Source organism: Vespa velutina, chromosome 7 (genome assembly GCF_912470025.1).
Source record: "Vespa velutina chromosome 7, iVesVel2.1, whole genome shotgun sequence".
NCBI classification, from domain to species: Eukaryota; Metazoa; Arthropoda; class Insecta; order Hymenoptera; family Vespidae; genus Vespa; species Vespa velutina.
Genome location: NC_062194.1, coordinates 1692689 through 1717500, shown reverse-complemented (window position 1 = coordinate 1717500; position 24812 = coordinate 1692689). Strand labels below are relative to the sequence as shown.

At 27.8% G+C, this 24812-nt stretch overlaps 4 protein-coding genes across 11 annotated transcripts in view; 2 read left to right on the top strand and 2 right to left on the bottom strand.

Moving 5' to 3' along the window:
• The window catches only part of LOC124950363 (prohormone-1-like), a 43030-nt gene extending 29104 nt beyond the window's left edge, over window positions 1-13926 (bottom strand). The window contains exons 1-3 of one of the 2 annotated variants that reach the window (XM_047496934.1): window positions 13274-13926; window positions 12417-12636; window positions 11187-11398 (exon numbers count right to left, since the gene is read on the bottom strand). In XM_047496934.1, coding sequence (XP_047352890.1) covers window positions 11187-11284 — 98 coding nt within the window. In that variant the 5' untranslated portion in view covers window positions 11285-11398; window positions 12417-12636; window positions 13274-13926. Of the gene's footprint in view, window positions 1-11186; window positions 11399-11530; window positions 11696-12416; window positions 12637-13273 lie in introns of those variants that run through there. The other variant, XM_047496935.1, reaches the window with a different exon arrangement.
• Window positions 587-14412, top strand: LOC124950362. The gene is made up of 3 exons (XM_047496932.1): window positions 587-1286; window positions 12477-12650; window positions 12848-14412. The coding sequence occupies exons 1-3, from the start codon at window positions 1119-1121 to the stop codon at window positions 12932-12934; spliced, it is 429 nt and encodes a 142-aa protein (XP_047352888.1). The 5' UTR covers window positions 587-1118; the 3' UTR covers window positions 12935-14412.
• On the bottom strand, window positions 14071-16905 carry LOC124950361 (tRNA (uracil-5-)-methyltransferase homolog A). 4 transcript variants are annotated; one of them, XM_047496930.1, is made up of 9 exons: window positions 16730-16905; window positions 16203-16641; window positions 15957-16115; window positions 15674-15866; window positions 15440-15567; window positions 15095-15345; window positions 14744-14978; window positions 14463-14655; window positions 14071-14357 (listed from the first exon to the last, which is right to left on the bottom strand). In XM_047496930.1, exons 2-9 carry the CDS (start codon window positions 16524-16526, stop codon window positions 14107-14109), a joined length of 1734 nt encoding a protein of 577 aa, XP_047352886.1. In that variant the 5' UTR covers window positions 16527-16641; window positions 16730-16905; the 3' UTR covers window positions 14071-14106. The 4 variants fall into 4 exon arrangements, with proteins under 4 accessions (XP_047352886.1, XP_047352885.1, XP_047352883.1 ...); XM_047496929.1 differs by having other exon boundaries at window positions 16203-16625; XM_047496927.1 differs by having other exon boundaries at window positions 16203-16905.
• Window positions 16906-19278: 2373 nt separating this feature from the next.
• Window positions 19279-24118, top strand: LOC124950506 (lon protease homolog, mitochondrial). 4 transcript variants are annotated; one of them, XM_047497284.1, is made up of 11 exons: window positions 19279-19487; window positions 19572-19881; window positions 19968-20195; window positions 20275-20450; window positions 20826-21130; window positions 21211-21402; window positions 21543-21847; window positions 21960-22099; window positions 22177-22459; window positions 22538-23441; window positions 23527-24118. In XM_047497284.1, exons 2-11 carry the CDS (start codon window positions 19619-19621, stop codon window positions 23770-23772), a joined length of 3042 nt encoding a protein of 1013 aa, XP_047353240.1. In that variant the 5' UTR covers window positions 19279-19487; window positions 19572-19618; the 3' UTR covers window positions 23773-24118. The 4 variants fall into 4 exon arrangements, with proteins under 4 accessions (XP_047353240.1, XP_047353239.1, XP_047353241.1 ...); XM_047497283.1 differs by having other exon boundaries at window positions 19279-19881; window positions 23527-23809; window positions 23909-24118; XM_047497285.1 differs by having other exon boundaries at window positions 19279-19881; window positions 20877-21130.
• The last annotated feature ends 694 nt before the right edge of the window (window positions 24119-24812 follow it).

Below are 24812 nucleotides of genomic sequence, written 5' to 3'. Positions count from 1 at the left end.
ACATAGTTAAAGTAATACAATTTTAAAAATACAATTATCATTAGACAAATATTTAACTAATTATAATTATCATTTTATAACAATATTTAACAATATTTAACTTATTAGAATTATCCTCTTTATAGAAATAAGGAAATAGAATATTTTTATATGATGTAGTATTATTATTATTTTTTTATTTATTTTTCTTACACATTAGAAAAGAAAGAAATTTATCTTGGACATTTTAAGACTACGAGAAAGAGAGAGAGAGAGAGAGAGAGAGAGAGAGAGAGAGAGAGAGAGATATTAAGACACTTGGACTTTAATAGGATTATAAAAATGTCTTGATTTAAGAATTAAGAAATCATATCGATGCATAAATACGTGCATATTTATATGTCTATAAATATACATATAAAACTAAGTATTTATATATATATACACATACAGATATACACACACATACACACACACACACATATATATATAAAGTCTACAGAGTTCGTCCTGTAGATCCTAGCGCCTGCGTAGCTTCAACCACGCGCACAAATAAATATATAGAAGCGGGTTCGCCGGCGCGTCTGTCTCATTGCGTCCTCGAGAGTACTTTCTTCGTGGCCTTCACGGAGAGATCAAAGGAAAAACTAACGAATAACTTATATTTAATATATATATATATATACATATAATAATATATATATATACATATATATAATATTATTATTGTGATCGTGTATCGATGTAAAAGGAACGTAATAATTAAAAGAAGAAAAAAAGAAAAAAGAAAAAAGAACAAAATTACAACGAACGAAACGAGCCAACAAAAAATTGACAAGTGTCAATCAAAATCTTTCTAAAGCGATTCGTCTTTAGAAAGACGAATTGTCTGTCGTGAGAATCGAAAAAAAAAAAAACAACAACAAAAACTTTCGTCGACCGAACGAAAAGAAAAGGAAAGGAAAGACAAAAAAAGAGAAAAAGACAGGAAGAAAGAGAGAGAGAGAGAAAGAGATAGATCAAAATAAAATTCATCTGGTTGACATCAATACATTCGATAAACTTCGACGTAAGACAATTTATTTAACGTTGGATGAAGAATTTTAATTGATATTCGGTTGAATTAGTAATAATTCACAATGGGAAGGAATATAATCCGTTCGTTGCTTCTTCTTGCTATAATATTACCGTGCATCATCGTTGCTAACGTTGATCAACGTCTCGTCGTTAAAAGAAACGCTGCCGACAACGACCCGTCTGCCAATCTCGATTATCCCGATTATCCTGCAAAATACGACGAGTATCCGGTGAGTAGCAAAAAAAAAAAAAACAAAAAAACAAAAAAAATAGAAAAAAATGAAAACAAACAAAAATCGATTATCAGATATTATATTTAGCTGAAAATTTATTAACAAAATTATCATATACTTATGATAATTTTCTAACGAAAATGAGAAGAAAGAAACTTGCATTTATTTATTTGTTTTATTTTTTTTTTTACGATATTTTTTTCTTTTTCTTTTCTTTTCTTTTCTTTTCTTTTTTTTTTTTTTTTATACGTTCTTTTTTATTTTTATTTTTATTTTCCTTTTTCTTTCTTTTTTTGTCTTTTTGTTTTTGTTTTTGTTTCGCTTTGTTTTGTTTCATTCTCACTTCTACATCTGCACATTGGTAAACGATTAATGGCACGTATGTAAATTAAAATTGTTAATATTATTAGAACGTATCCTCTGCCTACTCCATTGATGTCTCTTGGTATAAATAATCATAATATTATTGATCCCACTCAATTCGTAGGCGATACTTCAATTAAGCTTAGTAATTAGTTACAATATGAATATCCACAATTTTCGAACAATATCATTTATACGTGTAGGTCGAATATTTACGCGTATCAACCGTGAATCGTTCTTCTATCGTAGCACGTGCCGCGAAATTTCGCGCCAATATTTCAATCTACGTGTTAGTTGATAGATAGATACGTAAATACGTGGATACAATATCGTACATACGAAATCGTACAAAACAAACTTTACTTTTTTGATTTTAATACATCGTAAAACTTTTAATTGCGCTAAACTTATCATAAAATTGTCGTTCCTCGAAATTGTTTTAATTTTAAAATATAAAATTGTTTTAATTTTAGACGAAAAAGAAACCTTTCTCAGTTAACCTTTTTATAATTTTAATTATCGCTCAATAAGTATATATCCATATAATCAAAAAGATTTATTACATCTACGTAAAATGATTTGACGAATTGATCTTCAATTTAATACAAAACTAATTTATAAAATTAAATAATATTAATCGAATTTATATTCAAGCTTTTTTGGTTTCTTCTTTTTTTTTTTTTTTTTACTCACATCGACAAATTTATAATATTTTAAAAATAGAAGAAAATAAAAAGAAAGGAGTAAAATTAGAATACTAAATTTAAACAGGCCGATAGAATTCGTTTCTAATTTGACAAAAGTTAGTTAAACTTTTAAAAGAAGATGGAAAGGAAGGGAAAGAGAAAAGGATATATATAGATAGATAGATAGATAGATAGATAGATAGATAGATAGATAGAGAGAGAGAGAATCGATTCGTTAAATTGATTTAGAAAATTTCGAACAAGGAGGTAACGACTCGGCTATAATCTTCTCGATAAACTTGTTAAATCAGAATATATTTCGTCTTAACAATTACGACGAAGACGAAGACGACGAAGATCATTAATTATCAAATAAAAATAGAAATGGAAGTACTTAAAATAAATCCAAAGTTGACAGAAGCATTAATATCGACAAATCGATTGACTCGACGAGTATTACGGTATTTTAATGGAAACACATACAAACAGTATTTATAGTTTTAATATATCTTATTTTTCATCTGTCTCTCTGTCTGTCTATCTACATCTGTGTGTGTGTGTGTGTATGTGTGTGCATATCTCTTATGTATATTGTATTAGGTGCTATTAGGCTGGCTCTATTGTAAGACTGGACTACTTGTCATATATGATATTATACATATGTATAATACGATGATTATTGAATTATTATCTTTTTATCTCGTTATTCTCTTCGGAATTCTTTTCTCGGATATGCCTACGCATATCTGATCATGAGATAAATAAAAAGGAGACGATTATGCAAGCTTAATTTTTTTCTTCATCTTCGTGATAACGATAAAAAAAAAAAAAAAATCGAGCCAAGCCGAGTCGAGGACTTGCTTGCTCGTTCGCTCGTAGTAATTGCATTATGGAAAATTCAATTCTTATGATATTGTTATAAAAATCTAGCATCTGCTTACGCAATTACATTTATCATTTTCCTCCTTAGCTTATTTTTTCTTTTACTTTTATCTTTTCTTTCTATTTTTTTTTACTTTTTTTTTTTTTTTTTTTTTTTTTTTTTTTCCTTTTTTTTTAATCTTCTCTGAAATAGCAATAGTAGCAACAGTAACAACAGCAGTTTCATACATATATATATATATATATATATATATTTTTTCTCTTTCTTTCTTTCTTACTTACTCCTTTCATTTCTTTCATCATCCGCACTTTATATCTATTTATTTCTTACGATTATTTATTTTGCTCGACGGTATATATTGTTGTCGAGAAGAAAAAGAAAAAGAAAAAAATTAATAATCAGATTTTCCCTTGTATCTTGTATTTTTTCTTTTCTTCCTTTTATTTTTTTTTTTTTTTTTTTTTTTTTTTTTTTTTTTTTTTTTTTTTTTAATTAGAAAGAATCTCTCACTGACGTTACTACCATCATGACCCAATTTTCAAAATATTATTCCTCTAAATGGTCATAATGATTTTGTGGCGATTCGAGAATATATTTTGTCGAACGATATTCGAAATGACGATTTGATCAATGATGACCACTTTTTATATGAGTTCTATATAAATTTTTGAAACTTGAAGATTTTAATTGATTATATATAATAAAGTAAAGATATGGGTAAAACATATGAACTCTATGCAACCTCTATTACATCTTCTCTCGTCACGCTTCCGAAACTTAGCAAGTCTGATACCCGACAACTTTGCTCAACTTTACTCGACATATCCTCTCGATTGTCAACACATATATATATATATATGTTGACAATCGAGACATATATATATATATATATATATATATATATGTACGTATGTATGTGTGTATGTGTCTCGCCTCTCCTTTTCTCTTATCAGCATTATGAACGAGAAACCCCGACTTGACGATATTTCCCAGGAAAACGCGACAGTTTTGTCATTATTTTCTTCTCTACTTACGCGTATACTCGGACAAACATACGTATGCAACTGATGAAATATATGAATGTATCTCGAAAAAAAAAATCTCAGCACGTTATAACAATCATCAAATACATTTGCCTAATTCATATTGAATCATATTTTTTTTTTTTGTTTAAAAAATTTATTAGGAATCTTCATATAAAAAAATAAAGAATAAATCAAGAATAAGTCAAACTAAATTGATAGGACTTTCAAAAAAAAAAAAATGATAATAATAATAATAATAATAAAGAAACGAAAAAAAGAATAATAGAAAGAAAAAATTGTTCTAGCTTTTTCATTTCTGACGAAGAGAAAAAGAAAAAAACTAGATCCTTTTAAATAAAACACTATCGAATAATAATCGAAAATTTTCTTTTTGTTTGTCTATGTTTCTCCGCGTGCTCGTGCGCGTACATGAACGAAACAATTATTTATCTCACCCGTCGCTACCTCGTATTGTGTTTACGCTAACTTTTTGTTTTTTCTTCGTCTCCTTTTATAATAATAAATAAATTAATCGGATCTCGTTATCGTAGTACCAACGAGAAAACAAAGAAACATACAGGAAATATATATATATACATACGTGTTCGTTTGGAGGTAAAATTTTCGAATGAAATTGTTCGGTGGACTTTAAATTATGAAGGAAGAAGAATACGAGCGTGAATATTGTCGATTAAAGCATGGCACGAGAAGTAGACTAATTAATCGGAGTCATTTCATAGTTGGACATAAAGTTAATTTTTTTTTACTTTCGTAGCTTACGTTGAAAGACGAGAAGCAAGCAACCCTATACGATTCGTCTTCGTTAAGGATTACCGCAGGCATAATAGACAGCGTATATAGGGGATGGTTGGAAAATTCTGACAATAATTTACGTGATACTTTTTTACAAATTTTGATTTGTTTTTTTCCTTCTCCTCGCGACATTTCTTTTTCTTAAAACGATATAAAAATGTCAAAATCATTTCGCACCTATACGAAATAAAATAAGAAGTATAATAATTCTCTTCGTGATTATGAAAATAATCCAACTATATATATGCAACATATTTTTTCACAACAAGGATGGAACAAGTATTGTAAATATATTTTATTCTTGAAAAATTAATTATTTTATATGTAATTTTAATGTTCTTAAGAATAACATTTTTTTAATATCACAGATCACTTTTATAATCATCCTTTATTTCTAGGTCATTGAATAAAAATAAATGATTTAACGACTTGCACGCGTGAATTATTCGAGATGAATTAATTTTGTACGAATTGAAAATTTGTATCGTATCTAATATTACATACAAGTATACATGGAATTGAACACCTATATAATCTATACGGTTTCAGGCATTGAAATCTCTGATGGTACAGACATGTCTATTAGTTTGTCGACTAAAGAAAAAATATATTTCAATATATTATTTCTGCTAATTTTTTCTTTCCTTTTTTTCGAATCATTTATCGAATGAACGATCTTTTAAATGAAATCAGGAATAAAAATAGCGAGTACGTATCAATTTAATGAATTGGTACGTACAATTTAGTACATAACGAATTATATTTAGATTGTCTGGTACATATATATATATAGACAGTCCAGTCTACGAATACTCGAAAATAATCAATCTCGAAATATCTACGGAAGATCCTATTAAACGTTTGTTCATCTCTATTACGTGGATCGACGTCCTTTAATATATTTAATGTGGTATCGAAAAAGTTCCTAAATGGTTTTAAAAATTAATCACTCTTTTTTTTTTTCTTTTTCAAATTACATAAAACAAAACCTATCTTATAATTTTACTACAAACAAATTTGAATTAGTCTTGAAATAAAAATCTCAATAGAGTCATTTATTAAAAAAAAAAAAAAAAAAAAAAAAAAAAAAAACACCCTTTTTGCTCGCCCCACATCTAATGAAACAAATTTTCTACCTAAACAGACACACGTGTCTATGTTTAGTACATAAAAAAAATATTACAATTAAAAGACAAATATGGATTAGTTACAAATCAACAGAAAAGAGATTAAAGAGATTTGACATCGATTATTCATATAATGTTTATTTGTCCATTTTCATCGAGAGAAAAGAAATGAAAGAAAAAAAATCATATATTTCTTTCACTTTTTTTTTTTTTCTTTTTTTCTTTTCTTTTTATATCGAAATGATCGATCGAGTCGTTTCATTTATTCTTCTCGTTAGATTTCCTCAGGCTAATAAAAAACACGATATAGTATAAATGGGAGGAAAGTGCGACGCGGTGTACGTCGTAAGGAAACGCTTTAATCATCGTTAAGAACGCCTAGCCAACAAACGGAAGTATTTACGCGCTTGCGGGGGTGTTTCGAAATAAGCATGAAAGCTTCATAAATAAAACAAAATAATACCGATCATATAAAGTCGATTTCAATCTCTGATCGATGACAGGATGATAATAAACATTTTATTTTTTTTTATTCTCTTTACAAATTTTCTATTCTTCGACACATATCTTTTTTATATTTTTAATTATATATATATATATATTTGTGTGTGTGTATGTATATTCGAAATATATAATAAATTTCTATTTACAGAGATTGGGTCAAAAATTCTTATGTTTGTAGTTTAAAAATCTGAAGAAAAAAAATTGTCTAAATGTTAAAAAAGTATCTAAAAAAAAGAGTAAGACTGACATTTAAAAATCACTGACATTTAAAAAAGACTGACAATTAAAAATTAGTTACTTTTGATTCACCCTGTATATGCACTTTAAATAATAATTTATCGATGTGACTTTTATTTCATCTTCTCATATTTAAAATTTAGTAATACGATAATAAATTATGAAAATATCGAGTAAACTAGTAGTCCAATTCATCGTATTAATTTCTTTTCAACGACAAAAAACCACCCACATATATTTCCCATTAAAAATAATGTTCCCTTTTTCACGTGGCTAGAACTTTGTCGTTGAATACTTGTCACTGGAAAAAAATAAATGTTCCAAGTTTGACACGTCGCATTGTTCCCATTCTCTCCTTCTTAAAAAGCTATTTTCTTCGTCTTTTTCTTCTTCAAATCGGTCTCTTCTTTTTAACAGATAAAAAAACAATTAATTTTCCTTGTTTTCTTATTTCTTTTTTTCCATATGTCTAATATACGTATATAAAAATTTATATAAAATGAAAAAGTAGAGTAACAATATTACTCTATTTCTATCTATATTCTTATTTTTATTTTTATTTTTTTTTATTTTATTACTCCATTGACATATATATATATATTTTTTTTTATTTATTATATTTTTGTTTCACTATTACAAACAATATTACTCTATTCCTATTTTTATATTTTTCTATAAATTTTAGAACGTCGTCTTTTAAACGACTGGCATCATCAAAATGCCGGTTAAACGATAACTTCAGACATTTTATTCCGTTTTCCTTCTATTTCCGGAGAAAGGAACTAGATTACTCACTCCCAGTTACTTCTACCACCTCCCTGATTCTCTCTCTCTCTCTCTCTCTCTCTCTCTCTCCCTCTATTCTGGTTACCTCCATTCACGTTTAAAATATGTGATCAACATCAGAAAGTATTTCGCAATTTTTTATTTACTTATAATCCATCAAACGTCTGAAAATTTAATTTAGTTGAAGGGTGCTGCGTACGTTACCAGGTTAGATTCGTTCATTGATAATTCCAGAGGGTAAATAGATATAGATAGGCCTCTCTTCTCTATTAGAAAATATATCGTCGAGAGAGGGGAAGAGAGAAAGAGAAAGAGAAGAAATTTATTCGATAGTACTTGCTTCGAATATTTGCTTGAACCTTTAAAATGACCGCCGATTTTTTTCCCTCGTTTTCCTCCCTAACCAAATTACTTTATTTATTGGAAAGATTCAAGCACACAATTGAAAACAGTTTGTACATTTTATTTTCTTTTTTCTTTTTTTTTCCGATTCAGGCTTTATACACCTACATATATATATATATACATATATACCTACATATTTGTACGTATTTTCATTGATGCTGTATTTATTTGAATAATATCTAAAAACATGAAAAAATATATATATTTGCGATAAATCGTCACTAGCGAGCCTGAGAGTCAATTAATTAATACCGAATTCAGAATCCCAGTCCCAGTTAATTACCGACATTCGCGCCTTAACGAGCAGAATACCCAGTCACCTAATATACACACACACACACACACACACACATATACTCATAAACGCACACTTTTAAATGCGTAGATTTAGCTTAGACACGGCATCACCTTTCAAGTTACGTTCAATTTCGCGGCGCTAGGGAAGTACTTTAATCCATTAAAAAAAATAAAATGTATAATTAAAGGACGAATCCGATATTGTCGTATTCGTATTATTTAACAAGATAAATATTTTTCAACGTTTTATTTCATGAGATACTTTCGAACGTGATCGACGTGATAAAGTATAAATTTCAAAATCTTCTTAAGAAAAAGTGAGATTACTTTCCTATTGAACTATATATATATATATATATATTTTTTTTTTAATTTCTCCATTGAAAATTCTCACAGAAATTGATTATTTATTATCAATCGACCCAGAAATATCTTCAACGAGTATACGTGTATACAATTTGTTGAAATAAAAAGAAGAAGGGAGAGGGGGGGGGAGAGAGAGAGAGAGAGCAAAAAAATGAAAAAAAAATCATAGACATCTTCCCTGTAGTGCAACAATAGCGGTCGCCATTAATGTCTACATACGCACATACTTATCTACATACGTACGATGTATATTCATTCCCAACGTTAGTAAATATAAACACGTACGCAAACATTATAAACGTCTCGCCACAAAGGGGTGGATTATTCGATGCCGAGATAGAATGGAGTATTGTGGGCGAAATTAATTTTTGTACGCACACGTGCTCGCTTATTATGTTTTCGTTCCGTCAACCGGAAGGATTGATCTTCCACAAGGGGTAGTATTTCATCCTTTTTCTCTAGATCATTTCTGTCAGAGTACTTGGTTGCGTCGTTATTAAAAAAAAAAAAAAAAAAAAGAAAGAAAAGTGGGGGGGGGAAGAAAACGTGAGAAAAGATTTTACATTCAGAAGCATGCTAAAGAAGAATTTTCTTTCAGACTTTTAAACAACACGAATATACAATCTCAAATTAAAGAAAAGAAAAGGAAAAAAAATAAAATAAAGAAACTTTTTTTAATTTTTAAAAATAAAAAAGAAACTCACGTGAAAGGCAAAAATATTTTTTTATCTTTTTTTTTTTCTCCTCTCTCTTTTCTTTTCTTATCCTTTTATTTATTTATTCTTTTTTTTTTTCCTTCGATCGGTCTTGAACTTTCAAAAAATATTTTTCATAATGAATTTGTACAATTATTTTAACATCTAGAAAACGAAACGAGAGAATCGCGGACGACGGAACAAATCAGAAAAGACGAATGAACGACAACCGACGAGTAAATCAGAACACCATTGAAACAGCTTTGAAATGATAATAATCTTCGTGACATGGCAATGCATTTATGCAGCTTCAATTCCGCAATTAACGCACTTCATTCTGATCCGCCACGTTGCCTAGAATCGCACTCGAAAATATGCAATGTACGTTGATCGTTGTTGCTCTTCTATATTCCTCTTTTCCCTTCTCTCCTCCCCCTCCCTCCGCCAAACACCCCGAAACCCCTCTCTCTTTTTAACCATCTTCATCTCGGTCTACTCTCTTTCTTCCTCTCTCTCTCTCTCTCTCTCTCTCTCTCTCTCTCTCTCTGGTCCTCCTTTCACTATTTTATTCTCATTCAAAAGCTCGTAACGCGATTTGCAATGACAACATTCAAAAGGCAACATTCGTTCTTTTTCATTTAAAATAAATTTTTATTTTTGATTCAACGATGGACGTTGAAAAAAAAAAAAATATAATAATAACGAAAATAAATTCGAAATAAATCATCGGAAACATTTGAGAAGCAATGATCGGACACTTTTTTTTTTTCTTAATATTTAAAAAATAACAAGGTAAAATAAGAATGCTATATAACGAGAACATATTTGCTTAACAAGTATTAGCGCATTTTATATACATATTTACTTTGAGTTTGATTCGATCAATGAGAATATATTTGTGTTAGGAATCGATCGAAATAAAAAGAAAAAAAAAAAATAATAATAATAATAATAATACAAGAAAGAAAGAAAGAAAAAATAGAGAATGACGGGATAAAAAACGTACATATTTGGTTTTCCAATTATTTTTCTTTCCCTTGCTGATATACCGGAATTTCGATATCGCGTTAAATTTAATCGGAATAACGTAACCCTTATGTATTGGATTCTTTTCGTTTACTCGTAGCTTAATTTTAAAAAACTATGTTTCACAACATGTGGCTTTAAACACGTCAGATGATCGATATAATAAAATACAATAAAATACGTCTAATGTAAATTTCTTAATGAAATATTTTTTATTATTTAATAAAAAAGCTATACTTTTTATATTAAATAATATTAATACTCTAACATTGAATAGCGCATTAACGTATTCTTTTATATTTAATATATTCTTTTTTTAATTCTTTCACGTTTTTCAGAATTTTCGTCGACCTTCTTTTTATTACGTACGTTTTTTAATTATTATTACCATACACAGTACGTGACATTTTCATATTTCCGATGATTTCCCGCGAAGAGGAATGAAAATTACGAGCGCGCCCGAGCGTGGGCGAAAAAATACGAACGATGAACTTTAAAAGTTTTAATATCAGCGCGCGATTTTTTTTAAACGCAATCTTCAATTTCGAACGTTTAAATTTCTCCTCCTCCTCCTCCTCCTCCTCCTCTTCCTCCTCGTATCGTCCTCCTCCCTCATTTATTTTTATCATTTCACCTTTATATTATCGAATATAAGAAAATAAAAGTTTTACATTTGGCACGTACCTTTGGGAAATCGATCGTATAAATAAAATCGACAAGAGTTGTAAGATTGCAAGAAAATTGTCATTTTCTTTCTCGTTTCCTCCATTTCTCTCGGTCATTGGTTCGATGTTTACACCCACCACATATTTGCCAACCCAGAAATTTCTGTTTATCGTTCTGATTTTCACTCGAGCGAGGATACAAACGATGACTTGTAATAATGCCTGATTTCTCTGTATGGAATAAGAAATATTAAAACTATAAAATCTCGTCTCTCTCTCTCTCTCTCTCTCTCTCTCTCTCTCTCTCTCTCTTTTTCTTTCTTTTACAGTACGCTCGATTTGTAATTTTAATATAATACCTACGTTATTCAATAGTTTAATCGTCTCCAGTTCGATGACTGAATCCTTTACCGGTTATCGCCATTTTTTTTTCAATACTACGTCAATCAAATTTAAATATACACAAGGATACAATCGTGCATCGAGAATCTTTTGTAAATAATTTGAAAAACAGACACGTGCACAAACGAAAATCTTTTTATAAATGATACTTAAATCTTCCTTACATAGATAGATAACTTCTCGATCGTTTATTATCGATTAGATAAACGAAGGATAATTGGATTCAAATAGGAACCAACAAGTTTGGGGATCGCTTCCAGCGATAATACGACTAATCTAATTGGCTATCCCGTCGTTTCATTAACCAATCAGCGTGTTCTACTTCGTATATAAAATTCTGATCAGCCAAATAAAAAAAAAATTATTATATATATATATATATATATACGTGTGTATATATATATAAAAATTTATGAACATTTTAATACATTCTTTTTTTTTCTCAACGTTTTTCCTATATTATTGGATAATTAACAATTAATGATAATATTCGAACAAAAGATGATATTGGAATGTGATAAAAGGATGTGTTTGTATATACTCCTATATCGCACTTAATATACATTTATGTATATAATGGATTTCTGCCGTAAAGCTATAATTAAATGGCACTATCCTTTGTTGTAATTGATCGATCCAATTGACTTTTCAAAATGCAATCGTTGTTATCTCAATTAATTAATCGTAGTCAAATATGAAATAATCAAATCGATCCTTTCTAACCTCGTATTGATTATCGATGTATTTAGAAAATTATTCACAACAATGGAAACAAATATAATCATAAAAATTATTGATTATTCTTCTTCTACTTTTTATTAACAAAATTAATATAAATTATACCTACTTGATGATCATATTCAATTTCTTATTCTAATGTTTTCTTTAATTCCATTCTCGTTAACAGGTTGTGGTGCCAAAAAGAGCAGCTCTTTTGTTCGATCAATTGATGATAGCCTTGCAAAAGGTTGTTGATAATCAAGGAAGAGCAGAGATAGGAAGCGGCAAGGCTTTAACAAGATCAGCTCCACCGATTCAAGTTGCCAATTCACAGATGGTACCTTCGGCTGACGAACAAACGGTGATGATTTTTATAAACAAAAAAATAACTTAGAATATATCATATATATTAGTATTGTCGCTAGCCATTGATCAAAACTATAAATTATAATCAATGATAATCTCTGATCAATGCAAATACATATTAATAATGATGATCATTGATCGATTTATCATTCCAGAATATTCACTATGATTAATCATCTTCAATTATTACAGATGGATCTTCAACGACGTGGACAGGCTAAGGGTCGCGTTTATTGGCGATGCTACTTCAATGCCGTGACATGCTTCAAGAAGAAGTGATAAAAAGTATCCTGAATCAGGCCACTATTTTCAATCGATTTATCAATTGCTAAACTAAGTTCTCTTATCTCAATTATTCCTATGCTTCAACTGATGAAAAATTGCACCGTTTTAAGAAGTCGAAGAATTCAATTTCTTCCCAATTCAATTTTGTGTCCACATCCTAATCTATTTCATTCTCTTTTTCTTGCGTGTATATAATCGTTTTTTGTGATTTAAAAAAAAAAAAAAAAAAAAAAAAAAAAAAAAAAAAAAAATCAATGTATCAGACCAAACTAATTGGCTAAATCAAAATCAAATTATTCCGGCAATCATGATATAATTTATTATTGTCATTACCTCTAAACGTTTTCAATTATCAATTTTATTCCTAATTTCTGATCAACGATCGACAACTTTTTCCATGGCTGATGTTGGATAATGATTAACAGCAACAAATACATTATCTATAAGAACAAATACGATTTTTCATCGATACAAAATCGCGATAAATAAATGTTTTTAATCTCGACTGTGCTCTCGAGTTCCTTGACAAAATCGAAGAATATTTTTATTGATACGCTTCGCGTTACTTATCAATCGCATTTTATGCAATCTTAAATCTCAAACAATTTTCTCTTCAAGGTAAGATCGAAAATGAACGTACGACGAAGCTTCTAAAAAAATAATGAATATTAATGAAAAAAAAGAATAAAAATTGTGCCTCACTGTAAAAGCATTGATATATTAAAACTTAATTGATGAAAGGTAAGCTATAAATTAATTTAATTTACGTATTTCCATAATGTGATCGTTTGAAAGACCATTTAGATTTTTATCTAATTTTTTTATCTAATTTTTTTATCTAACTGATTTTATCCAATTGATTTTATTCTCTCTAGTTTTTTTTTTTTTTTTTTATCTTGATTTTGACTAAGTGTCGTGTATTTTGAATTGCTAGATAACATCCATTAAAATTATTAAGAATTATATTTGCTATATGTCATAATTATAAAATGATGCGGTATTAAATAAAGTTTAATTATTGAAATAATTTTTCTATCTATCCGTTTAAAAGGACTTGCCCTTGTTCTTATATCGTACATAAATTATTATTGATATCGATAATTCAAAAATACAACATAAATGTACATACATTTTTCCCATTTAAAAAATATTTAATATGAATACTTTCAAGAATTAACATTTGAGTTTGTTACTTCGGATAATCTTTCAAGGCATATTATTAATTCACAATGTTTCGTATGAGGAAACATATCCACGGCAATAGCTTTTATCGGTACAAAAGGTTCTCCGTAATATTGTTTCGATCTTGGTCTTGAGAGATCTATCAAATTTCTCATAGCTGCTCGAGGGTCACAAGATATATAAACTAATCTTGTCAATTTTCTCGTTTTACGTAACGTTAATAATGTTTTTTGATCTAAAAATAAATATGTGTAAAGTTATTTAAATATATTACTCTATATCTATGCTTATTTTTTTTTTTCTTTTTTGTTTTGTTTTTACCATATTCTTTCTTACTTACGTATACCAGCTCTTGGTGGATCAACCACAGCTACAATACGAGATTTTGTTGCCCTTTGAATAATAGGATATAAAATATCTTCTGCTTTACCAACAAAAAATTCACAATTGGTAACACCATTTTGAACAGCATTTTGTTTTGCGTCTTTAATAGCATCGGATACAACTTCTACTCCTAACACTTCACCGCAATGCTGCAGCAATAAAAATTGTATCATCGAAGATTGAAATTTGTTGCTATTTTATTAATCATACAATATATTGAAGAAAAACAAGAAAAACCTTTGAGAAAGATAAACCTATAGTTCCAGTTCCGCAACAAATATCCAATAATGTAGTGTCGTTAGTTGGTTCTGCCATATCGATGACTGCTTTATATAAAACTTCAGCACTTAATGTATTCACTTGGAAAAAGGCTTGTGGTGATATACGAAATTTCTTTTCTAACAAAATTTCTTCGATATATTCAGTTCCACTTATATGCTGTAGAACGTTTCTAGATTCGCTGCCGACACTTCTATAAAAAAAAAAAAAAAAAAAAAAAAAAAAAGAAAAAAGAAAAACAATAAAATTAAAATACAAAAAGTGAAAAATAAAACCCACGATCTCATTTCGCATTTAACAATAACATACTTATTTTCCATTGTTTGAAAATAAAGTGATGTAACATCTATAGTGGATCCTTTTCCAGATTCAAAAAATTCTTTCAATTGATTTTGTAACTCTTTTAACCTTTCAATGGTTAAATCTTGAGGATTTATTCCCACTATTAACATTAATTGATTGAGACGACTAGTTCTAGCAGTAACTTGTTTCCAATATCCACTGTGATCAACTGGATTAAAAGGTTCTAATCCAGAATTTTGTACAAATTCTTCTAATGTCTATAGAATAAATATAATTATATTAAAATTATTTTACATATCAAAGAATTAAATTATTATTGATTATTGAAGAGTGCGAAATAAAATATATTGCCTTTACTGCAGTTTTCATATTTTTAGGAATGTGACAGAGGTCGTCAATAGGACCTACTGCTGTACAACCAGCAGCATAACTAGACAATCTAAATCCAATTATAACTTTATCACCTTCTATATTCTTACCTGGAATATTATCAAAATATTCAATTATAATTCATTCGTACAAATATAGAATTTTCTTAAAAAAAAAAAAAAAAAAAAAAAAAAAAAAAAAAAAAAAAACATTTACCAATCGTAAATTCACACTTGTTTCTATAAGCTTCTGTACTTTCGGCATGTAAAATAGGTTTCAATTCACAAGGCAAATTTTCATATAATTTCTTTTGCGAATTTATCCACTCAGACAGATGTACGTTTCCCTCAAGCATTTTCTGACCAATTTTCATTAACACAGATCTCATTTCCTTTTGCTTAAATTCAAGCTGAAATATAATCATAGATATTTCAGTATTTAAATGTTCTTTAAAACATTCAATAGTTTCTCAAACAAATTCATACTCTTATATTCTTACTTGACTGGAATAAGGCATGTTCCAAAGAGGAGTCGTTGTAAATTTAATTCTATCCACAGCCGACATATCTGGATCGTAAAGTTCATTTTTTAATTTCTTATTACTTTTATTCTCTTCTAATTTTCTTTTTACAAAAGGATCTGGAGCTGGTTTAGCGATCTATATAAGACAATGACAATAGTCAATATTTAAAAGAGAATAAAATTTGTTAAATTTTTAAAGATAAAAAAACATAAAAGAGAATACCTGCGCAGAAAGCTTACAGTTTTTCCATAAAATTCCATTTAAAGTAGATATTGCTCGCTGACGACATTCTTCGCTTCTAAAACAAACGTATAGCCAACCGCTTGACTGTTTCGGTGGTTTTACCTTGCAAGTTTGTAAATCAAGTTTTTCATTCAATAATTTTTTAAACTCTCCAATTCCATAATATTTTGGCAAACCACGCACTTCAACTTTAAATTTTTCTGATGTGAAATTATCCCTTTCGAGATACGCATACGGATCATTTTCATTTTTCTCCGTTGTATCCTCCACTGTTGGAGTTTCTTTTGTTTCAGAATCGGTCATTATAAAAATTTAATTTTTATACACTCAATAAATTCTTTTTATCAATTATCTACAAGTGCGTTGAATAAATGATTTAAGGTTAGATCACCATGCCGCATTCTTCAAAAAATAATTCCTTATGAAAAGATTATATTTTTTTCATAAAGCTAATGACAAAATATAACCTAAAAGTACACAGTTTAAAATAACAGATAGATATTTACGTTGAATGCGTCAATACAAATAATTTGCACATTTTATTTAAAACTTCACATTTGACAATAAACGTGCAGAAACATTTCATTTAACGCGATAGAATATCGCTATGATGAAATCACTTGAATATCATAGAGTAAAAAGTATATCAAGATAAATGTATATGGCGTAATCAACAACGCCTAGTGTTCCAAAGATCAATTCATTTTCTCTATTCCATTTAAAATTACAATCGTCTCGTCGATAAAATCGTTCAATCGGTAATAATATTCAGTCGATAAAAATAATCGATCAATAAAATCATTCAGCCAATAATATAAAAACGTTTTATTTTTACGAATAAATCTACGAAGAAAATTTATTTATATTAATTAATTACAATCAATTATTCATCCCGATTTAGATCTATCATCCTCGATCTCTGATTGAAATGATTTAAAAATTCACTTATTACTTAAGAAGTTTCTACGATAGCGATTATTTAAATATTAATTTATTATATCACGTCTACATTTTTTATATAATTATGAAATTATCAAAAGTATGGATCATTTAAAATCAACCGTACGAAAAAATAGAATTTCGATGTTTCTAACCTAATAACTAACCAAGTCATGCGAGTATTTGTTTTTATTGATATTAATTATAAACAACGAAATGTAAGATTATAGAGATATTAAATTATAATTATTTTATTTATAACACGTGTTATAAGCTACTTAATGTTTAAATAAATAAATTTTTGTTTAAAATTTTATTTAATTATATCTTTTGTACGGCACATATTATTTAAATAATTATAAAATTATCAAATGTGTGAATCATTTAAAAGTTCACTTCTACGGAAAGGGAAAATTTCGATATTACTTCGACGAAACGCAAAAGCCTCGACTATATCTGTCGCTGTTATCACACACGCTTCGAACAAAAAGTAATGAATAGCCTAAACAAGAAGTGATATACATAAGTTCTATTGTAAAATAAACTAATTTATTCGAATGAAATCGTTTAAATAACATTATTACAAATATGCACACTATTCATTTATAAAAATACATTATTATTCTCCGTATTATTTAGATTGATAGGCTTAATGAATGTAGATTCATGATTTTCTTCATTGTCAAGTGTTTTATCAGATTGAAAGATTAAAGTGAAATCTCTAAAGATAAATATATATTAATTGTCAATTATAATATATTATGAAATTTATATTATTAATATATATATTATGAAATATTTGAAGTATATAGTTATACGTTTTGTAAAAATATACCTTTTTAATGCGTAACACTCATTATTATCTATGTTTGTATTTACAGATTTTAGTATATCATTTTTATAATTAGACAATATTGAATTATCTTTACAAATTTCTTTTATTTCAGAATGAAGCTTAATAGTATCTATTTCTTTTTGATTTTTATTTTCCATGTCTTCTTTAAAACGTTTTATTGTATCTTTGCTTTCTTCGTTAAATTTATGTTTTCTTTTTCTTGTTCCATATGGTTTTTTAAATTCGTATTTAGATTTTAAACATCTGTTATGTGGAAAAGATAGATGTATATTATTTCATAAGAAAAATTATATTAATAGTTTATCTGATTACTTTATATGATTACTTTAATGGACTAGTTTTAATTTTATTCTTTAAAGTTTCAAAAAAATCAGTATCATCTTCGTCATTTTTATTTTCTACCATCGGTTGTAACAAAGGTTTATTAGATAAATTTTGTCGAGTAATAGCAGGAGAACATATTATTTCTAATGAATATAAGTTCCTTCTGAATAAAAATTGTACAGAATAATTGTAGAAATGATTAATATTAATATTTGAAATATAAATACTTGAACAGATGGAATTTAAATTTTCTGGATCCATGATAGAAGCCTTTGTTTTTGATACTATAGATTCATATGAGTTCATTTGTAATTTGTACAAATTAATAATAGCAGATGAAACTTTCTCAATTGTTACTTCATCATTAATATTGCATCAATTAAATTATGAAAATTAATGTAATGAAATTCAAATTATAACACAAATATTTTAAATGTAATATAAAGAAATGAGTTCCATAAAAAAGATATGGTCGAAAATGAATTAGAAATGAAATGAAATCGTTAAAAATGTCAAATAAATTTCTATCTATTATAAAATTATTGTTAAATAAAAAACAGTATTCTAATTTTATGAAGATCGTGTCGCAGTTATCCAAGAAAAATTTTTCTAAACTTTGATTAGAACCAATCAGAACTAATCAAAATAAACGCGCGTAAATTTTGAAAAATGAAAATATAGAAATATTTTGATTATTAAATTATTAAAATTAATTTATTATAATATAAAATTTATTAATTTAATAATCAACGCGTCCATAAAAAATTTATAAATGTATTTATATTAATCATAATTATTCGACATTAATCTTATCAATATTTCCAAAAAATTAAATTTTTTATAAACGATATTCAAATTTCTCTCTCTCTCTCTCTCTCTCTCTCTCTCTCTCTCTCTCTCTCTCTCTCTCTCTCTTTCCTTGTCAGGCAGAAGCAAGATGCGCAGAAGTACATGCACAATGATTTATTATGTTCAGCTCACAGGTTTTTCGCAAGAGAAATATTAATTAACGGATCACTCGATAAAACAAATGAGTAAAGAAAACAGAATGTTATCTATATAATTGATTAATATAAGCTATTAAATATAATTATATAACCAAGGTTTATTAATACAATCAATCAGTCTATTAAAACAAATTTGAGGTTAGTTATTACATGTAAATTCATGTTAGATTTCATCACGTAGACTCATAACCTCTTTCAATGCTGTATCTTTTATCTATTAAGCCTACGAAAAAGGTATATTAAAATTGTGACGAAGGAAAAATAAAAGAATGCGGTGTGTTACAACGATTAAGAGTAAATTATTACCAGTGTTTCGTCATAATGGAACGATCAGTCGATCGTTTTACAGAAATCATCATCTAGAAACTCATAATATATTACCGGTTTATATTAAACCACAATTTCCTCGAACAGAATTTCCTAATCAAAGACTTGGAATATTAACTCGAAATATTCGAAATCGTAGACAGTGCGTAGCTGTTGCATCTATTAAATTATTTTCAACTAAGAAATCTGACAGAGATCCTCCGAAGTATGTATATCTTTTTTTCATAAACTTAACATCTTTAAAATTAATAAAGACCATAAAGGACACGTTAAAATATCGTAATTTTTTAGTGAAAATGATGCAGAACAATCAGAGGACTATTCAGCTACATTACCTGCTACGGTGGTTGTACCAGAAGTATGGCCTCATGTACCAGTTATTGCAATCAGTAGAAATCCTGTTTTTCCTAGATTTATCAAGCTTATAGAACTTTCTAATCCTATTCTCATTGATTTAATACGTAGGAAGGTTAAATTAAATCAGCCTTATGTTGGAATATTTTTGAAAAAGACCGAAGAGTAATTATTCTTTCAACAATAGTTTATAAAATGCATCAATAACATATATGATCATTTAATAGTTATTATGTTTACATAGAAATGAAGCAGAGATAGTACAAAATCTTGATGATATTTATTCCGTTGGCACATTTGCACAAATTCATGAAGTACAAGATTTAGGAAATCGTTTAAGACTTGTAATAATGGCACATCGAAGAATTAAAATCGTTGGACAAATTCTAGAAGATGTTGCTGCTGTACAACCGGTGCATGGTAAGAACATGGATATAATAGACATGTACTTAAATGATAGTATTTATTCATAAAGCCAAGTTCAAAAAAAGCAAGAAAGACAAAATAATTTATTTATTTTATAATATTTTATTTACTGTTATTTGCAATGTTGTATCTATATTTTCAATAATTTTTTAAAATGTATAGTTACTATCATAAAAATAGCTATAACAAACTGTTGCATAATTATCATGCACCAAATGACGTATATTTTTTTTATACTTCAAAAATTATTGTAAAATTAATTCAGTTAATTATTTTTTTTTTTCTTTTTCTTTGCGCCAAAATTAACATTTGTGCAAGAAGAATCATTTTTTATTTCATTGCAAATATAAATCTGCCTATCTTATGCAGAGATGAAACTGACGTTTCCACTATTAAATACAACAATTAACGTCCCTGTAGACGATTCAATGACCACTGGTAAAGTGAGCCGTAGAACAACATCACGTAAAAAGTTAGGATCAGAAAAATCAGAAAGATCAGAAAAATTAGATAATTCAAATGCAGGAGAAGATACTCCACAGAATAAACCATTAATTGAAGAAAAACAAGCAGAGCCTTCTTCCGAATCAACGACATCGGAATCTCAGCCAATTTTAATGGTAGAAGTTGTAAATGTTACGCATGAAAAATTTAGACAAACAGAAGAAATTAAGGTATTCATAATAATATTTATAAAATATCTATAACTCCATTCATATACAATTGTATAAAAGTTAAAATTTATGATTCATAGGCACTTACACAAGAATTAATTAAAACTATTAGAGATATCATAAGTATGAATCCATTGTATCGAGAATCTCTTCAACAAATGCTTCATCAAGGACAAAGAGTAGTCGACAATCCAGTTTACCTGAGTGATTTAGGTGCTGCTTTAACTGGAGCAGATGCACAAGAATTGCAGCAAGTCCTAGAAGAAATGGATGTATGTATATCCTTTAATATTTATTGAATAATATAAATATTTTGCGATATATAATTAATTTTTTTTATTATTATTTTTTTTTCTTTTTTTTTCTTTTTTTCTTTTTTTCTTTTTTTCTTTTTTTTTCCTCATAAACATAGATTCTTAAAAGATTGAGATTATCGCTTGCACTGTTAAAGAAGGAATATGAATTAAGTAAATTACAACAAAAGATTGGTAGGGAAGTTGAGGAAAAAGTAAAGCAACAACATAGAAAATACATATTGCATGAACAGTTAAAAGTCATTAAGAAAGAACTAGGTTTAGAAAAGGATGACAAAGATGCGATAGAAGAAAAATATAGGGAGAAAATAAGGCAGAAAACAGTTCCCAAACCTGTTATGGATGTATTAGATGAAGAATTAAATAAATTAAGTTTTTTAGAAAGTCATAGTAGTGAATTTAAGTGAGTACTTTCGAGAATAACTTTTTAATAATTTTGTTATGTTTATTATAACATTCAATTCCTTTTTTTTTTTTTTTCTTTTTTATTTTTTTATTTTTTTCTCCACATCCAGTGTTACAAGAAATTATTTAGATTGGCTAACTTCAATGCCTTGGGGTATAACTAGTCCAGAAAATTTAAATTTACAACAGGCTGTAGAAATTTTAGATGAAGATCATTATGGAATGGAGGATATAAAAAAAAGGATTCTTGGTATATAACCGTTTGATATTTTTGTCTAAAAAATTGATAGTAATAAAATTTTGCATATGCCTTGTTCTATTTTTCAGAATTTATTGCTGTCAGCCAATTGAAAGGTTCAACTCAAGGAAAAATATTATGTTTCCATGGTCCTCCTGGAGTAGGAAAAACATCTATAGCTAAATCGATAGCTCGTGCACTTAATAGAGAATATTTCAGATTTAGCGTTGGAGGAATGACAGATGTAGCAGAAATTAAAGGACATAGAAGAACATATGTAGGAGCCATGCCTGGCAAAGTTATTCAATGCTTGAAAAAGACCCAAACTGAAAATCCATTAGTGCTGATAGACGAAGTAGATAAAATTGGAAAGTGTGTACTTCAATGATATAAATATTTTATTATAAATTTTTTTAAACAAATAATTTTTTACATATATGATTAAAATAGGGGACATCAAGGAGATCCTGCTTCTGCCCTTTTAGAAATGTTGGATCCAGAACAAAATGCGAACTTCTTAGATCATTATTTGGACGTTGCAGTCGATCTATCAAAAGTTTTGTTTATATGCACGGCAAATGTAGTCGATACTATTCCAGAACCTCTTAGAGATCGAATGGAAATGATCGAGATGTCCGGTTATGTAGCAGAAGAAAAACTTGCAATTGCTAAACAATATTTAATACCACAGGCTATGAATGATTGCGGGCTTAACGATTCGCAAATTACTATGCAAGACAATTCACTTACATCTTTGATTAAATATTATTGTCGAGAATCAGGAGTTAGAAATCTTCAGAAACATATAGAAAAAATTCACCGTAAAGTGGCTTTCAAAGTCGTTAAGAAAGAAATAGACAAAATCGATATAACTGCAAGCAATTTACATGATTTTGTAGGAAAGCCTGTATTTACACAAGATAGAATGTATGAAATTACACCTCCAGGTGTAGTTATGGGTCTTGCATGGACTGCCATGGGTGGTTCTACATTGTTTATTGAAACTGCTACTCGAAAACCTACAAATGTAAACAAGATGGAGGGTACATGTGAATCAACTGGTCACTTAGGAGAAGTTATGAAAGAATCAATACATATAGCATTGACAGTAGCTAAGAACTTTTTAAAAGAAGAAGATCCATCAAATACATTTTTATATGATTCTCATATACATTTACATGTTCCTGAAGGAGCTACTCCAAAAGATGGACCAAGCGCGGGTGTAACTATAGCAACAGCATTAATTTCTCTTGCTAAAAATCAAGCTATTAGACAGGATGTTGCTATGACAGGAGAACTTAGTTTAATAGGAAAAGTTTTACCTGTTGGTGGTATTAAAGAAAAGACAATTGCGGTAAATAAAATAATCTAATATATTAAAATGTTTATGTGTATGCAACAGAATATAATCTTTTGTTATATGTTATTTATATTTTCAGGCAAAAAGGGTAGATGTTAAGTGCATAATATTACCAGAAGAAAATAAGAAAGATTTCAATGATCTTCCAAAATATATAACAGATGGTCTTGAAGTTCATTTTGCTTCAACATTTGAAGACGTTTATCGTATATGTTTTCTAGAAGGACAAAAAGCTCCAACTATTAACAATGACGAAACATTTTCAAATATTCATATATCATCCAAACAACCAGCACCTTTAATTGGTAAACAGGATTCTTTATGAAGATACACTTTATGAAAATATACTTTATTATATATGGGTTTGTATTTTATATATTTAATCATCTTATATATTCTTAATCAATATTATTTAAAAATAAATTTGTTATAATCTCTCTAATATGAATGCAAAATTGCAGCGTCCAACAGTATCCAAGTCGGATATATTCATTGATAATGGAGCCTGTTATGTTAGTCTTGTACAAGACAGTTTAATTGGTCATTTTTACTTCATTTTTAAATGCTATTGAAAAATATGTATAAAAACTGTAAAATGTGACAGAATTTTTCTATATTATTATGTACTGCCAGATAGTATAATTATAGAAAGCAGTTTATATTTCATTACAGATTTTTGTAATCGACATTCATTTAAGGAACATAAGATTCTACACAAAAATCAGTATAGTTATTAACAATATTAAATACAATGTACAATATTTTTCAAAAAAAGTTAAAAAGTAAGTATGATAGTTGTTATTATCAAAATAATTATTGAATGTTTTGAGAAGCCAAAATTAATTTTAAATATATTTTCGATTTAATTAAAATAGGTATAAAAGAATATTATTCAAATATTAACTATAGAAATATATATAATTAAAATTTTTAAAAGGATTAATTTATTTCAATATATTTGCTAAATAAATATTTTTATTTTGTACAAATTTATGAACTATAAAATATAATGGAATTTATGAATTATAATATCTAACAATACTTGGATTATTCTTTTAATATAATTGCTCAAATTAAACATCTTTAATATGAGTAAATTTTAAACTTAATTATATTTCCATATAATTTCAATTTTATTGATAATATACAATTTATTAAATAGATGATATTCGCTTAAAAAGTTTGCTAATTTGTCTAACATACATTATATTATTGATAACATTTATAATATGCAAATTGAAATATGGCCAGATGTACATATTTTATTCTTTTATTATATCATCATTTACTTTATAATATCAATTTTGATAATTCATTTGAATATGGAAGATTTTTATTTCTTTCATGGATAAACATATATTTTCA